Source organism: Nelusetta ayraudi, unplaced genomic scaffold (assembly GCF_046127955.1).
Source record: "Nelusetta ayraudi isolate G7.1 ecotype Tasmania unplaced genomic scaffold, CSIRO-AGI_Nayr_v1 ptg000015l, whole genome shotgun sequence".
Lineage (NCBI taxonomy): Eukaryota > Metazoa > Chordata > Actinopteri > Tetraodontiformes > Monacanthidae > Nelusetta > Nelusetta ayraudi.
Window position 1 is genome coordinate 2,045,354 of NW_027466065.1, and position 17,134 is coordinate 2,062,487.

General features: G+C 48.8%; 2 protein-coding genes across 3 annotated transcripts; one reads left to right on the top strand and one right to left on the bottom strand.

Annotated features, from left to right (window-relative positions):
- The first annotated feature begins 849 nt into the window (after nucleotides 1-849).
- Nucleotides 850-7,987, top strand: atl1 (atlastin GTPase 1). 2 transcript variants are annotated; one of them, XM_076023372.1, is made up of 14 exons: nucleotides 850-1,168; nucleotides 2,677-2,927; nucleotides 3,016-3,150; nucleotides 3,467-3,571; nucleotides 3,817-3,867; nucleotides 4,023-4,079; nucleotides 4,167-4,259; nucleotides 4,344-4,482; nucleotides 4,910-5,037; nucleotides 5,228-5,284; nucleotides 5,387-5,458; nucleotides 6,298-6,729; nucleotides 7,052-7,066; nucleotides 7,314-7,987. In XM_076023372.1, the coding sequence occupies exons 1-14, from the start codon at nucleotides 1,129-1,131 to the stop codon at nucleotides 7,425-7,427; spliced, it is 1,689 nt and encodes a 562-aa protein (XP_075879487.1). In that variant the 5' UTR covers nucleotides 850-1,128; the 3' UTR covers nucleotides 7,428-7,987. The 2 variants fall into 2 exon arrangements, with proteins under 2 accessions (XP_075879487.1, XP_075879488.1); XM_076023373.1 differs by having other exon boundaries at nucleotides 850-1,162.
- A 2,332-nt stretch (nucleotides 7,988-10,319) lies between these two features.
- Nucleotides 10,320-17,098, bottom strand: sav1 (salvador family WW domain containing protein 1). Its single transcript, XM_076023378.1, has 5 exons — nucleotides 16,616-17,098; nucleotides 15,268-15,810; nucleotides 12,900-13,170; nucleotides 12,132-12,287; nucleotides 10,320-11,652 (listed from the first exon to the last, which is right to left on the bottom strand). The coding sequence occupies exons 1-5, from the start codon at nucleotides 16,707-16,709 to the stop codon at nucleotides 11,439-11,441; spliced, it is 1,278 nt and encodes a 425-aa protein (XP_075879493.1). The 5' UTR covers nucleotides 16,710-17,098; the 3' UTR covers nucleotides 10,320-11,438.
- Between the last annotated feature and the right edge of the window lie 36 nt (nucleotides 17,099-17,134).

The following is a 17,134-nucleotide window of genomic DNA, read 5'->3' on the forward strand; positions in this document are numbered from 1 at the left end:
ATATACATAAAAAGTATTGTTTGACCACTGTCTTCTACTACTACTACTACTACTACTACTTCTATATCAGATATACATATTATACTGTTGCTATTATTCCAATCAGGCTTCCAAATGTTGGGAATAGGTTAATAGAGATCTTTCCTTTCATGTGGAAAATTATAAACTGGCACCCAACCGGTTTATTTGAACTCATTTAAACAGCATTTTATTGTGGTAGAATTGTCCACCTGCAATTCAGAAATCCCATCCCCTGGTCAAGTTGTTGGCTTTTGTTTTGTGAATGAGAAAACAGAAAAAAAACAGACAATGTCCGTGTTGATGGAATGCAGCTGACCGCTTCAGGTTACATTTCAGCAGTCAACTTAAACATGAAATACCGTTTTGTGCTCGCTTGATCCTTGTGTGTTTGGCGTTCATTGATTACTTAACGTGGGAGTCTAATTAAAGCATGTCGATAAAAGGCGACACGCTCTCTTAATAAACGTGTGGAATTCTGACCGCCATGAAGTCATAATAGAATTAAATAAATAATATATTGCCCCCTTTTTTTTTCTTTTCGGACAATGAAACTACTCCCCCAACCCCCGGCTGCCGTCAGACCTGCGCTGGATATTTACGATGCCCCCAAAGGCAGCATCATTCCTCCCATCCTTTTGTATCCACCGCCCCCCACTGGTAGGAGCCGATAGTGCATCTTCAGGTGATATGAACGAGATGCGATCGGAGCTGCAGCGTTGGCTGCGAACACTCGGCGTGCCTGATCTCAGCACCCCGGGGGGGGTCTCACTGCCGGGGCCGCTTGGCCGGGCTTTTACCTTCAACCCTCCCGTGACAAAAAGCCAGCAACGGCAGCAGCCGCAACTGCAGCAGCAGCAGCGCCCCCTGGCGGCATATATGAGCCGCGCACGTCACGCGGTGGCGTTGTCGGTGATGGGGAGGGTGTGAAGAGAAAACAGCTCCATCATCCTCATCCTCATCCTCCTCCTCCTCCTCCTCCTTGTCCTGCTGTGCGGCGAGCATCGGTGGTTGGCGGAGCCAGGGGCGTCCTCTCCCTTTACACCCATGACCGCCGGCGCCTGTCGCCCATAAAACGGACACACAAGGGGGGAGAACAACACGGGCGCCATGGCCAAGCACCGCAAAGAACGAGACAGCTGGGGTGAGTGTACGTACTGCATTTTAATATTTCTCGCTCTCCGTTGACGCACACGACAGCCACCCCTCCTTTTCTTCTCCACCCAGCGGAGCGAGGGTGCAGCCAATTACACGTTTCTCCCCACTCACTCCCGTCCATGGCGCGCCTGTTGTCGTTGAGGTTGGAACGACAACGGCGTTGTGTTGTTTTTTTTTTTTGTTCATCATCCCCACAATATCTGGCGTCATTGTGCGTGTTTGAAAATAACGGAGGTGGGGTGGGGGGTGGGGGGGTCTGCCTATATGGCTGCACAGATGTCGGTCAGTGATGGACAAAAGCTAACAGGCAATAATAATAATAAAAAAAAAAAGAAAAAAAAAGAGGGAGAGAAGAAATTCTATAAAGATGATTTAATTTGCATGTAGTACATCATCATGTTGGGCAGATATTTGCCTTTTGGTTTAATGTGTTTTGTCACAGTGAGACTCTCATCATCGTCTATGGTGCATCTAGCTTCAAATTATGTAATGTTGCATCGGTAGATCTCATCGGCATCTTTTTTTCTTTTTTTTTTTTCAATAAAAAGAAAAATTAATTTTGCTAACATCATGATGATGATGGTGGTGATGAGGAGCAGCACCCTCGCTGTCACTGACATCATCACTCTGTGGCCAACTTTGGATGCTCGGCTGCAACTGAATGAGTCCACTGGGGCGGTGTGAAAAATGGCTGGGAGGGAGAGAGAAAAAATGCCGCTGATGGTAATTTGAGAGTTTATCTGGTATACGACCCAGTTTGAGCAGACGTGAGCTTCCGACTTCTTCGGTTCAAAACACAACAAGCACCGCAGCAGCAGCAGAAGCATCATCTGGTTAAGCAGGCAGGCTCTTCTCCGGCTGAGGCCTCCTGCAACCGGCCGTCCTCCTCGGGCCTGACGGGAAAAGCTTAGAACGCTGCTCCCTCAATTATTTACTCTGCACCTTCCCTCACAAAATGTCTTTGCTTCTCCTCGGCCGGTCTTGCCCGTGCATTTCAGCATCGACAAAAAGAAGAGAACGGCCGCAGCGTTAAGCCTCTGTACCAAGACCGTCTTGCAGCATCATGTGGGACGGCAGAGACTGGAAACACACTGAGTCACTGTCCTGGAAAGTGCCAGGGAGAAAAAAAAAGAAGCACAGAGCAACAACGCTGAGTGCACGTGACCTCAGCGGATCCGAGCAGATGGGACTGATATTAGCATGCCGTGCTTCATCATTACAGTAGTGTTAATAAGCTTGCAGGGGATGCTATTGATCTGGTGCTAGCTAACAGGAAGGAGTAATGGACTCTTATTTCCTGTTTCCCCACTTAATGGCCCGCTAACTTTCTCTCTAATCACTGTGAGTAGGCTGTTCTCGCTCATGTGACGTTCCAGACGTTTCGGAGAACACCCGGCTGGAGACGTCCAGATTCAGCCGTCAGATTCAGTCGTTTTCCACGTTCACCGTCCTGCTTGTTTATCTGGTTCCCCCCCTCCCCCCGACTTTGCCCCACTTCAGGGTCTCTCGGCGACAAAAATGTCTACGACTGGAGCTCCGAGGAAGAGGAGCCGGACGGACGAGCCCGGCCCGTGCAGGTGCTGCTGGTCAAGGACGATCACACCTTCGAGCTGGACGAGCGGGCGCTCAACCGCATCCTCCTGGCCGAGGAGGTCCGGGACCGAGAGGTGGTGGCCATCTCCGTGGCCGGAGCTTTCCGCAAGGGCAAGTCCTTCCTCATGGACTTCATGCTGCGTTACATGTACAATCATGTATGTATCTGGACGCTGGCGCTTGTTCTCCTGTGTTTTCTGAACTCCCTAAAGAGGAGCAAACCAAAATTTTGCATTTCATGTCCAGGCTTCTGAAAAGTGGCTCGGAGACAAAGACGAACCTCTGACCGGCTTTTCTTGGAGGGGAGGCTCAGAGAGGGAGACCACCGGGATCCAGATCTGGAGTGAAGTCTTCCTGGTGGACAAGCCAGACGGGACGAAGGTAAGTATTTTACCTCTTACATTATTTTTGTGCTACCTCATACATGCACCTGGCAAAGACTTTTGTGGCATTTTTTTCATCTCCACGTCAGAATTATCCGAAATTTTCTGCTCACTGGGCAGCGCTACTTTCCATCGTCTCAAAATTTAACTCTAATCTACCTTAAAATATTCTTCTTCAAACGAGGGCAGATTGCAGCCATGTCATAAAATTTCCTCACATTTGATCTTAATCCCAATCCAAACCAAAGAAATTTAGAAGGGTCTTCTCTTAGCCTCGGTTAGCCTCGTCATGTCATTCTGTTTTCCCCCACCAGGTGGCCGTGTTGCTGATGGACACACAGGGAACCTTTGACAGCCAGTCAACGCTGAGGGACTCGGCCACAGTGTTTGCACTCAGCACCATGATCAGCTCCATGCAGGTAGAGCGGAGCAACCGTCAGCGTGAGATTTCAGTTAGCCGATAGCAATTAGGAGGAGAGGCTTGTGCTATGCTGGATCCCAGCACTAGGGGGCAATGGAGCAATCTTGGCTTTACTTTTTTCCCACAAACCTGGCTGGTTTGTGATGTTTTTCCACGTGTGAGACCTAAAAGATTTATTTTTTTCATACATGAAACTCCAAGCAATCAGAAGCAACAGTGAGTTAAGCAGTTGATCTTTTCCAGGTTTACAACATCTCGCAGAACATACAAGAGGATGACCTGCAGCACTTGCAGGTACGACAGTTTCCCTGAAGCTAGTGGGGCTAATTAAAGCCACTGGTTTGAGGGCCGATGTTTGTACTTGGTAAAGTATGATATGCTGTACATTAGGAGCTGTGGTCGACCTCTCTAACATCTCCCATCTGCCTGTTTGTCGTCTCTCGCTTCAGCTTTTCACAGAATACGGCAGACTCGCAATGGAGGAGACTTTTCTCAAACCGTTTCAGGTACACTTTCTAGGTCTCAGAGAATCTTTTTTTATTCATGATTAGCATTCAGGAAGTGGAGTTACATTGCAGCTTTTTCTTCCACAGTCCATGATTTTCCTGGTCCGGGACTGGAGCTTTCCCTACGAGTTCCCCTACGGACAGGAGGGAGGCATCAAGTTCCTGGAGAAGAGGCTGAAGGTGAGCCGGCGTGGTCACACGGCGTCGAACCGCACGAAAGTGTAGCGGTAATAACGCCGGCGGTCGCGTGTGTGTTCACCACAGATCTCGGAGAACCAGCACGAGGAGCTCCAGAACGTGCGCAAACACATCCACTCCTGCTTCACCAACATCTCCTGCTTCCTGATGCCTCACCCCGGCCTCAAGGTGGCGACCAACCCACACTTTGACGGAAGGGTCGTAGGTGCGTTTGATATTGTGTTCGGGCGTTGCCTGGCTGAATCACCTGTTGACTGTGGTAAATAATGTTAGGTGGGTTTTAGGCAGCAGTTTGACTTTGGGCTCCATAAGAAAAAATAAGATGATGATGACGAATCCGTGAAAGCAGCATTTCAAATGTTCTCACGTACCTGATTAAATGTTGTTAGATGGCCTGGTGCAAAGCTGCAGCTGGTTGCTCCACTAATGAACTGTACGGGAACAGCTGGTGCTGCAAAGCTGCTCAGGAGCAGGGCCGGGGGGGGACGGCAGCGACCTACAGCCTGTCTTCTCCGAACTGATACTTCCCACTTGGTTTCCCCGCCTCGCGCTAGCAGCCACTGAGCAAACGATGAGCCGCGATGAGCGAAACTCACCGGTCGACTCTCTCTCCGTTTGGTCTCTCCATCCAGAGATCGACGGCGATTTCCTGAGCAACCTGAAGGTGCTGGTGCCGTGGCTCCTCAGTCCCCAGAGCATCGACGTGAAGGAGATCAATGGCAGCAAGATCACCTGCCGAGGCCTGGTGGAGTACTTCAAGGTCCGGCCGCAGGGGCGGGGCCATGCTGAGCACAAACCGCACCTGCTACACTTTAAATAGACACCCGTTTGTGAGCTGGACACTGGGCTTAGTTTATACATATTTAGATTATACTGACTTTTTGATAATTTTATCCAATGTTTATCTTACTCCTTTACTTGTAATTTATCATATATATATCTTATTTCAGGCATACATCAAAATATACCAGGGGGAGGAGCTGCCGCATCCTAAATCCATGCTGCAGGTGCGTCTTCACTGCCTCCTTGTTGGTTCTATTATTTTTTGCTTGCACTTGAGCTTAAAATCTCACGTTGCCATTATGTTTGTCTCTTCCTCCACCTCGCAGGCCACAGCTGAGGCAAATAACCTGGCAGCCGTCGCCGCCGCAAAGGATCTGTACAACAAGAAAATGGAGGAAGTGAGTTCCACATTTTCAGGCCTTTTATTTGTCATCTGGGGAGGCAGCCTAGCACAAGCGCTGCCAAGGTAACGGCATATCCAGCTCTCTGTTTATGGCCCTCTAGTGGAGCAGCTTGAAGTTAGCAAACTTTTTTAACCCCTTTGTTTACGGCTTAGCACGGATGTGTTATAAGAACTGGATACCAGACTTACAATACGGCGACGTGCCGATTTTCCCAGTGGCCACTCGAGGTACTGCAGCAAGAAAAAATCCCATGGGTCCATAAAGCATTTTTCCCATAGACTGCAATGCAAAAATAAATGCCTTTAAAAAGAGCAGAAAATCACCAGAAAAAGAAAGAAAAGAGTTTATTCCCAGCGCGACATCACAACGTCGTACGTGCTGTGTCGCAGCTCGTTCTGATTGGCTGCATCCTGGTGTGTCTTTAAGCGACGTCCTCTAGAATCGTTCTGATTGGCCAAATAGATCATGTGAGTTACAGAGGCATGATGGGAAATAACATGACTGCAGACCCTCTATGGGCCCATTAATGCGGAAGTCAAAAACCTTTTCGGCGTATGCGCTGGGTGAGAAACCTTGGGGGTTGACACTTAGCTTTAGCTTCCTGCTAGAACTGAAGGTTTGCTGGACCTTTCACGGGTTTGGAAAGGGGACAAAAACCAGGTGGTGAAAGAAGGGTGTGTAACCAACCTGGGAGAGGTGTCACAACCCTTTGTGACATCACAGTGTGTCGATTTCCCAGTCTTTAAGCGCCCTCTTATCTGAAAAGTGCTGGGAGCAAAAAGAAGTCCAGGATGGACTTTGCTCACGGCTGATTCTCAAACCTTTTCCTCCAGGTCTGTGGGGGTGACCGGCCCTTTTTGGCCCCCAGCGAGCTGCAGGCCCGGCACTGCGCCATCAGGGAGGAGGCGCTGCAAGTGTTCCGCGGCGTGAAGAAGATGGGCGGCGAGGAGTTCAGCCGCCGCTACCTGCAGCAGCTGGAGGGCGAGATCGACGAGGTGTTCGTCCAGTACATCAAGCACAATGACTCCAAGAACATTTTCCACGCCGCCCGCACGCCGGCCACCCTCTTTGTGGTCATCTTCATCATGTACGTGGCGGCGGGCATCACGGGCTTTGTGGGCGTGGACATCATTGCCAGCTTGTGCAACATGATCCTGGGTCTGGCCCTCATCACCCTCTGCACTTGGGCCTACATCCGATACTCGGGGGAATACCGGGAACTGGGCGCCGTCATCGACCAGGTGGCCGGTGCTCTGTGGGACCAGGTAATTAAACAATAAGCAGCAGTTAAAGAGTTTGCACATGAGGTAGATGTGCACAAAGTATAAAAACTACCACACCAAAATTTGGTAAGAGACTTTTAAGACACAAAATACTGGAAATATTTCTTGATGAAACAAAACCAACCATCAGGCCTTCCAAAAGTAGCTGGAAGTTATTAGATCTTTCAACCACTAGAGGGCGACTCTCTTCTCAAAAAAGTCTGATCGTCCGCAATGGTTCACACCGAAGGTGCCTAATGTTTTATATTCATCGTTACACGTTTGCTCACAATGTATTTTCTTGTCCTTTTTATTGCATCTGCAGGGGAGCACTAATGAGGTGAGTTCAAGAATTAATTTGGTTATTTTTCAGGATAAACACAGACAAATCAATCATGATGGATTTAAAGTTGGCTTATTTTCTAAAATGTAATAACTTTTCTTGGTTCATTCAGTAGATACAAAAAAAAATAATAATCTAAATTCTATTTGTTTGATTCTGCTTTTACATTTTGCCAGTTCTTTTCTGTACAAGTGCTGCTGTTCTATTTGCTGACACCCTTCCAACCGTCTCTCCGCCACCCCAGGCGCTCTACAAGCTGTACAACGTAGCGGCCAATCACAGGCACCTGTACCACCACGCCTTCCCCGGCCACCAGGTGGAGGAGGCTGCAGAGGAGCAGGACAGGAAGAGGGACTGACGGGACAGCCGCCACTTCCTGCCGATGGAGGAGCCGCGGCGGCGACACTCTCACGCTCTGCGGCGCCGCTCGGCTAACAATTCCACCACCTGGCGACAAACTGCATCACCTTTATGTATAGTCGATGTCGATGAGCACCTGTGCGTGAAAATTTGAAACGTGTACAGATTCTGTAAGGACGAGCACCCCCGCGGCACATCCAGCCTCATGACTTCACCTCAGTCGGCCATTTAGTTTCCCTTGTCGGTCACGTTTTTCAGCCAAACCAGTGACTTTCCTCCCGTTTTAGTGCCAGTCACAGTTTTTCACCCCCCCACCCCCACCCGAGTTCTGTGCCGTTAATGGGGAACAATATCTACGATGTTCCAACACCAAAATATGTATGTTAAAGAAGCGTTACGAACATCATCAGCATGGTAAATAGTTCACGTCTGTCTCCTTCGAGCTCTTAAGTCAGGTATACTTTGTATAAAAACAGGAGTTGTGTGTAATTGGTGTTGTGTCAATACCTGTAAAAAAAAAAAGAAAAAGAACAAGAAAAAAAGATTATTTCTCTGTGATTTGCTTTATATTTTGTTTTTTGTATTTTGGAGGTTAGCAATTCCTCTCACTTTACATTGCGCGGCAGATTTCAAGCCCGACTTGTCACTGATCCATCCTGAAGGGCTCCCACCTGAATGACTTTTCGGCTGGTCTAAAAACGACCCGACCAATCAGCATTCTTTAAGGAGGAGGGGGGAAGGGGGAGGGGGGGCAGGAGCTACAGCCTGTTGTGACCCGACAACAGGAAGTCACTGAAAACGACGGCGTGGACGCCACAATGTCTGCAGCTTCATCTGAACATTTCAGAGCCATGAACGCCACAGAAATGTTTTTTCCACGTCTTTGGCCGGCTGTAGCTTAAAGTTCAGACGCTGAGATGAACGGCAGGAGGCCACGCGGCTCTTCTGAGCATCACTGGTACCAATCGTCTCTCCGCCAAGTCTGACTGGCCTGCTTTAAATGTGCGAGAGAGGGTCCATCCAATCACCTTCCCAGTGCGTTTTCAGGGCCTCTCCTCTCTAAACCTTTTTCTATGGCCTCTTTCCTACATGGATATGTGAAATAAACACAGCAGATTTGGGGAAAACATGCTATGCAGAGTGTCGGGTTACTTTCTGGTCAGGAAACTGAGTGACGGCGAATGAAAGTTTACACAAACATCGTTGACGTTATCTCATTATGTGTGTCCTGGCCGGGGGTGGGCGGGGGCAGTGTGCGTTTGGTTTCCATTGTGGTGCAGGGGGGTGGGGTGGGGTGGGATGTTGTGTGTGAACGTTCGAGCAAAGCCGAGGAGGAATGTAGCTGCTCTGCGGCCGCCGAGGAGTCAGGGCGGGCTGTGTTTTGGAGGGCGGGGTCACGCGTCCTCATTCCACATCTCTGTCATCATCCTCAGCCCGATTCATCCTAAAAAAAAAAAAAAAGAGGACTACAAAAAAGAGACAGACACACACACACACACACACACACACACACACACAAGTGTTGCTTGTTTTTTTTTTCCCACCTCGCGCTCTTATTCCAGTTGCTGTGTGGTTCTTCTTCTGGCTTTGTTTGCCCATATGCACAACTGTGATTTTAGCTTTGCGTCACAACACCCTCAGTCTTTGTCTCTCGCCGTATGAAAGCATCCACGCGGCTGCGCTTCATCTTTAGCGGTTCGACCATGCGAGGGCGAAGAGGACTGAATGCCGTCGCAGCCTCACGAGTCTTCCACAGCCAACAGTCAGCGTCGCACGCAGGAAGTTCAAGACTCCTCCCCCTCCCCCCCGAATCCTTTTATTCATAGCTACACTTGAATGATCACCGGTCAGAAAAAGCTGCACCCGTCTCCATCTTGTGAGTCAATAATTCAAAGGTCATCGTTGTGAAGTTGTTTTTTTGTTGTTGTTTGTTGGTTGAGCGACAAGCCCTTCAGTTCCAGAGCCAAGGGAGTACGAATAAAGTTGGACCAAACTGATGCAGAGGAGTGTGCAGTTATTTCTTAGGACAGTTCTCAGGATGGTCCGGCTCTCATTTTTGAGTTGGGATGGAATAAAAATAGAACAAAAAGATGAGTATCTTGAGTGAATCTAGTTTTGAAAGAGCAAAACACTGCTAAATGAATATAGAATATGAATTATTTAGCTTTAGAGTTATATGCTACGGTGGCTGACAAGGGCCAAACACAGCTGCAGGTATGGAAACGACGCAAATTCACAAACACACGCCGAAACAGCCGTTCTCGGTCTACCTGTGTGTCTCTCCATTGAGGTGTTCCACTAAGAGCGCCCCCTGCAGGTTTGGAGCACTTCCGTTGTGCTGACTGGTTTATGGACCATTTTATCACTTGTATGCGTTTTCTTGGTTTGCACCACAATCCTCTTTTTGTACCTTGTTTAGAATTGTGTTTGTGAATAAGCATCCCCCCCCTCCCGCTAACTGAGGCGCATTAGGCAGGTGTGTTGTGTTTGGGCCTTGTCGGCCAACGTAATGTCCTCATACATGACAGGATGTATTAACATTGGTTGCAATATGCTTTCTGTCCACTAGATGCTGCTTAATCTCACACACTGAGCCTTTAAATCCTGCACGGCTCCCTGTCAGAAGCAGATGGGCAGTGAGGAGCGACAGCAGCACTTGCTTTGTTTTTCTTCACTGCAGACTTTTATTATTTATGTCCTGTATTTTATGATACACAAGTTCGGGTATGTACAAAGTGAAGAAAACCCCCTTCTGAGGAGAAGTGACTGAGGCGGTCTTGCATAGTGAAGAGCTCACTGAGGAGAGGTCCTTTAAAAACAAACAAACAAAACAAAAAAAAAAAAGCCATTCCACTGTTTCAAAATCAAAACGACCCCTTTTATCTTAAAAAAAAAGAAAGAAAGAAAAACATCCAGACAGATTTTATGTAAGCGTAGAAAAGGGGAGTCTTGATTAGCGAGCAGTGAGAAAGCTATAAAAAAGCTGCACTTCCTCCAAAGGAGACGCGTCAGTCCATAAAAAGAAGGCAAGCGACAAAACAAGGGGAAGTTGAATTGCACTCGTTTGGCAAACTTAAGTGCGTCTTCTGTGGTGTTTGAGTTCCAGTAGCTTATTTATGTGTCATGACACTCACGCTAACACACACACATACGACAAGCACGCGAGAATATTCCCGGCTTAGAGGAAAAAGCCCAGAGCTGAGAGATGCTCCATCTGCTGCATCCAGCGTAACACTTCATCCAGCAAAACACACACAAAAAAAGCTCTTTAAATAAAAGATGCATTTCATATCAAAACTTAAATATCTTTGAAAGTTTTGGTGGATTGTCGCATAGAGTTTGTCACTTTTAAAAGAAATGCACATTTTTGTTTTTCGTTTGACGCAGGAGCGCGACGCCAGCTTTATGAAGAGGAAACGAAGGGAGAAGTGTTTAAAAATGGGCTGAATAGAAACGAACGGGGAAAAGGCTGCTGGTCGCTTTCTCCGGCTGCTGTACACACACCATGAGCAGGGAAAAATACTGCATTTTCTTTCTCTCTCTTTTCATTAGTTTTTTTTTTTTCTTTTAAAGGCACAATCTCAAGATGTCTGGAAGAAGTCGCGTTGTCTCTCGGGTGCTAAAAACAGAAAACCCATGCAGCCGCTCCGCTGTGAAGGCACCGCCGCCGTCTGACGTCCCCGCGCGGCTGCACATTATAGCTTCTCCTTCTTCATTATAGTGTTTCATATGCAGTCACGTGGTCACTCGCAACTTGACTGTTGCTACCGCTGGTGGTGGTGGTGGGGGACCCCACCGCTGCCGTCCTCCGATCTCGGCTGATATATTTGGATCAAGCGAAGGCACAGATGTGTTTGGTAAAAGAGGGAACAGGGAGTCCGCCGGGATTTCAAAAGAGAGAGAGAAGGGAGGGAGGAAAAAAAAAAAAAAAAAAAAAAAAAACCCGGACCGCTCTCTCGCAAACCCCAGAGAGGGCGTGGCTGCATGTGCACACGCACACACGCACGCATCATATATTCCCCATGAAGTTCTTGTTGGACTGCTGGGCGTACCACTGCTGCCGCTGCTTGCGGGCCTCCACCTCGGACAGTAGCGCCTGCCGGTAGGCCTCGTACGACTTGACGATGTGCTCCAGCTCCTTCATGAAGAGCAGCTTCAGCATGCCCTGGTACGTGTCCAGGTCGGCCAGCTGGAACAGCTCCCACTTCAGGATGTGGTCGTACCTGACGGAGGTAGGGAGGCAACGGTTCATGGGACTGTTTGCTGGCGGGACGCTGCTTCCTCACCGTGCTGCTGTTAAACCTGCCGAGTTCTTCAAATCCTTTCTACGCATCCGTTAGGAAAAAACTTCCTTCTGCATTATTTCCCATCTTAACGGAACGTCCCCGGACCAGCCAGCAGCCTTTGAGGCGAAAGAGGCTACAGCCTCAGTGTTTAGCTGGCGACCCAACGGGAGGCTGCTGCGAGCTTGGATGCAAAATTTGACGGCACAGAAGCAAATGAGTGCTAAGTGGTGGTGACACCCGGCACACAAAACATTGAGACGCGAAGGATCTTGGAAGGTGGCTTTCCCGTTTCAATACATTCCCAAAAGAAAATTTCCCAGACGCTCATGCCATTTCTATCAACCTGCATTTCTCTCTGTCTTGTGGACACTTCTGAGTGCTTTATACAGCGAGCTGGAGGGTCATCTGTCACTTACTTGAGGGGGGCTCGGGCGTAGACCTGCAGCCAGTCGGGGATCTCGGCGGTGTGGTACGGGTTGGCTGGGACCAGCACCGGCTGGTTCCTCTCTGCACTACGAGGCTGGTAAGTGACTGGCGGCGGCAGCGGCGGGGGCTGATCGTAGCGAGGCACGCTGAAGGAGACGAGGACAGAATCACGCAACAAGAAGAGCAGAATTTTGCAGATGAAACACTACTGACTGGGCATGCAAAGTATCGATTAGTTCATTCATCGTTAGTTGATTGAGCTTATTGGTTGATTAACGATTTATTGATAAGCGGCGATTTTTCCCGAGAACCTAAATTTCATAATGGAAAATGTGTAAGGAAGACATTATTTAACCTTTAACTAAAGTTGAGGGTCCAATGTGACCCATTTGAACAGAACAGTAAAAACACCCGAAGCATTCATCCTCTGACTTTAAGTTGACTTCTAATGGATCACATTTCAACCCTTTTTTATTTTTATTTTTTTAAGTAACTTGTTCTAAGTTATATGGTATAGGTATATTATAACCATCAGAGTATCTACAGGTGAATCTCTCTTCCCTGCCACTACACTGTTATAATGATATTAACTACCGGTGTAAAAAAAAAGTTCAATTAATTGCGACTAATTTAATCGATTCAATTCTTAATCGACAATTAATCGATAAAACTACTCAATTTTGTCGTTATGGCTTTGAGTTTCAACAGTGAAGACATCCAAAGATGTCTGATGAAGTGGCAGTTCTGCTAAGACGCACCTGGGGGCACAGGGGTGACGGTACTGCGCTCTCTTGTTGATGTGATCCACATAATAGACGCCAAACTCGGCCGACTCCACCTTCTCCCAGCCGGGCGGGAGCCCCTCCCTCTCCAGAGGGTGGCTCCAGTGTGTGGTGTTAGTGTTGTGGTCGATGTAGTACTTCCTGCCGCGGATGGTCCAGTCCACGGTCCAGCCGGCAGGAAGTGGGAGGTCCTCTCCCGTCAGGCTGGAGAGGTTCCCGAGGGACTTGGCCTGTATTCGACCTATGCCTGAGGAATACAAACATTTCTTTGGAGGGACCAACCGAGCTGAGGCAGGGATGTCTGAGCAAACATTCGGCGGCGCAGCTGCCAGAAAAACAGCACCTCCGGGAGTAAAGAAAACATGTTTGTCAAGGCGGCGTGTGTGGGAAAATGGCATTTCGGCGAGGCGTCGCTGAATAAGTGCATTCTGATGCAGCGAGGACGCGGAGGGGGATCGAGGAGGAATGCGATGAATCACTCGTGCGAGCGTGTTGCCCAATCTCCGGGCTGCGCGCGCGTTGTGAAAGAGCATCTTATTTTCGAGCGGCCTGGTGCCGACGAAAGGCGCCAAATGCAGAGGTCGCGGCGCGGGCCGACAAACTCGACGGAGCGCAGGGCGGGTCGACGCCGCCGCTCCTTCACGCGCATGCTGTGCTTTGACTCTGAGGGGCCTGTGTGCCTGACGGGACTCACACAGGAAAATGTCTGGAACGAAGCATCTCAGCACAGCGGGGGCTGAAATCTGATAAATTCTGCAACAGAGTGACAGAAACCAGGCTGCGGCTCCTTCCACAGAAACAGAGTGAGAAGCTGCCGGCTGCTTCCACCGCCCATCGTCGCCATCACCTCTGCCCTTTACCTCGCAGAATCCGCCAGACGGCAACGCTCGCCATCGGATTGGCTGATCTGCAGCTCAGTGCAGCCCAGGCATCCCACAACGCTGGATACGGTTCAGAATAGATGCTATATTTACAACCGGGGTCAGGGCAGTTGTCCTAAAAACAATGAGGTATGTGTCACGTCAGTAAAACCAAGCCGGTGGTCGACAGAGCCATGCACACAATTAACACCCGGATACAGAAATGAGCAATGCAGAAAATGTGTGCTCACTATCTGTTGTTTTTTGACGAGTGACAGGTGTCAACAAACTGTAGCCCAAAGACAGAAACCGCTTCTCGTGACAGAGAGAGGGAACAACCAAACTGGAATTATAATAGTTAGTTGTCCCAAAAGTAAAGCAAGTCAGACAACATAGAAAAAAAAAGAGAAGAAGAAGAAGAAGAAGAAGAAGAAAAGAAAAAAAGGTTTTGCATAAACGGCACCTAAAAGCCACGTAACTGATGCAAATATGTGGACATATATATGTACATATATATATATTTTTTTACAGCTCTGTAACGTGAATGCTGCCGGACTGAATCGACAACCTCTCTGAACTGCATACAAGCAGAGACGCAGCGACACACATGAATGCAATAAGTCCGTGATTCATGGGAGCCAGCAGACCGAGGCCGAGACGTTTTGACTGCCGGCGGGCAAGAAAATTGCTAGTTTGCCAGCACGAACGACGGAGCGGGGCCGAGAGGTGAAAAATGCACAGCCCAATCCCCCTCCCCCCCGACCGACCGACGCTCGTCCGGGCCTCGCTTCAAACAGCAGGCCTCGTGAGATACGGGAGGGCGGGCCTGAAATAAACGCCAAACCATACATACATGACGCGGACAGGCTGGCCACAGAATTAAAAGCTCGGCTATTGTTCGGTGCGGTCCCTGAGCATCCCTGCAGCCCCTCCACTCCTTGAACGTTTAATCGCATCGAAATGACACGCCGACTTCATACTTGTGCGTTCACGATGCGGTGCGGCGAACGAAACGTCCAACTCCTGAACCTGAAGCGAAACTGCTGCCCCGAGCTCCTCGGTGACAGCCGACGTCTTGCATTCCTTTCCCTGTGGCCGACGTATATTCCAGAGCCTGACCACTTGGCCATTTCAAAGCAGCAATCATACAATCCCCAGCAGCCACTTCACTCAAATACAGCAATTCTTTTTTTTTTTTTTCTTTTTTTCTGAAAGTGGGATCCCAAAATCTGGCAACGTTTCCTTCAAAATGTTTCCCAAAAGACACATGGAGGAAAAAAAAAAAAATATATCGCTGGTGTGATTTAAATCACCGTCCAACGAGACCGCAGCATTGCCTTCATACCTTAGAAGTTGCACTTAAGAAAAATCAAGTTTCAGACTTTCACTGCTGCCAGAAACATTTTTCAATCAAGAGCACAGAACTCGAGTCTGACGTTTGTGTCATACAGGAGGGAACGTTTAGTATTCCATTTTAGATTTACCTGAAGGGGGTCTGCTTGGAGCTGGGGGTGTGTGTTGTCGTGGAAGTCTTTGGAAGTTGTGCTCACTGTGCTCATAGTATCTATAGTCCTCAGGAAAGCGGTCCGGGACCCTCCGGGGCTGGCGCTGCTGCTGCTGCTGCTGCTGCTGCTGCTGCTGATGTTGGTGCTGCTGCTGCTGCTGCTGCTGCTGCTGCTGCTGGTTGTCATAATAGGATTCTGAGGGGTAATAGAAGCGGGCGGCGTCTCCATTCTCCGACATGGGACTTATGTCTGTGAGGAAGGACTGCGAAGAGCCTCCGTACTCGTGGGGCAGGTCCCCGAGACTGCGGGGCAGGTACGGCGGCGCCGACATGCGGTGGCTTTCTCTGCGGGCCACCTCGTGAGGAGGCCTCTGCACCGGCGTACGGAGGAAGCTCTTGTTGCGTGACACCGAGGGCTCGCGGCTGGGCGCCACTGGGTAGGCGGAGGGCCCCATGTCAGGCAGTGGGACCTCTGTGCGTCTCGGTATAGTGGGTCCATGGCGGATAAATGAGGGCATAAGATCTGCAAAGAGTGGAAGGTGAACTGTCTTAAACCTGAACAGAGAGGGGACGTTGTTGGTACACGAAAATGCTCAAACTCTATCCTCCCAAACTGCATATTAATATAAGACCCATCAAAACTAAACTGTAGTGAAAATAGTTTTGGTAAGAAACCAGCTGACAGTAAAAGAGCATTCAATAAACCCCTATTCATTCCTTGATATCTTATTTCAACTTTGAGGCATTAGTCACAAAAACGACAGTCACTTCATGTACAGGATGCTGGACCTGTAAGTTTTCTGACCAGTATTTGTAGCCATGAGTGTAGTAAACACGCACTAATATGTAGTAAAAGTGTTTTGGGCTGTCAACACCCAGATTTTTAACGCAGGTTTTTAAATTTAAATCGAGTTCAAACCGAACCGATCCCTCTTAGCTGCCAGGGAATAACGATGTGAATAAAAATTTACACAAATGTGAAGTATTAACTGTCGGTGGCAGTCTAGGTTATAAACTGTGTGTGGTTGCCGCTATCTTGACCTCCAAATATGCTTCTCAAGTTAAAGAAAGATGATGAACCTTTAACGTCAACTCGCTACCTAGCGCCAAGTTAGCAACTCGTTTGGTCACGGTAGGAAAGTCGAACAACCGAATTTTAAAAAGCACACATCTACATTTAAGTGCCGTACTTTATACGTACACATTTATCCTGCCAGACTACTGCTTATTAGCAGATACGTTACTTTTCACAAGCGAGCTAACTGCGGCTAGCTCGAACTAGCTAGCCGCAGTGGTTGACTTGCTCAGCAACAACTTGTTGCGCTTACTTCTGAGGAGCGGCGACGTTTCCTTCTTCACGTATTTGCCATGTACCTCGGCCGGTTTGGACGCTTCGTTTTTGCTTTTCTTGCGAGAGAGCATAGCGCTCACGGCTAGGAGACATCAACAGCACTGTGCGGTAATGTCATGGCACAATCCGCCGACTCTGGAACCATCCCTGTGGGCTTGCGGAGAGCGGAAGGTAAACATTTTTTCGGGGGGCTGCCTGTCTGTGTTGCTAGCCGAGTTAGCCAGCTAACTTCAGCTGCGGGTCTCCCTCCCTGTCGCGGTCCAGTCCGCTGTGAGCCGCGGTCCACTCCCACCGATGGTCCTCCTTCTCTACTCTACTGGGGGAAGGTTCCCGACTGTACAGTCCTGCCCAGCCAGCGACTCATATGACAAATGCTGCTCAGACTATTTACTGAGGTGAAGTTCCTCTGAAGTTGGATGACAAACAAACAAACGTCGGATCCAGCGCCGTTTTCAGGGACCGTCTATAAATGAACGCCCGGAGGGCTAAAAGAAAA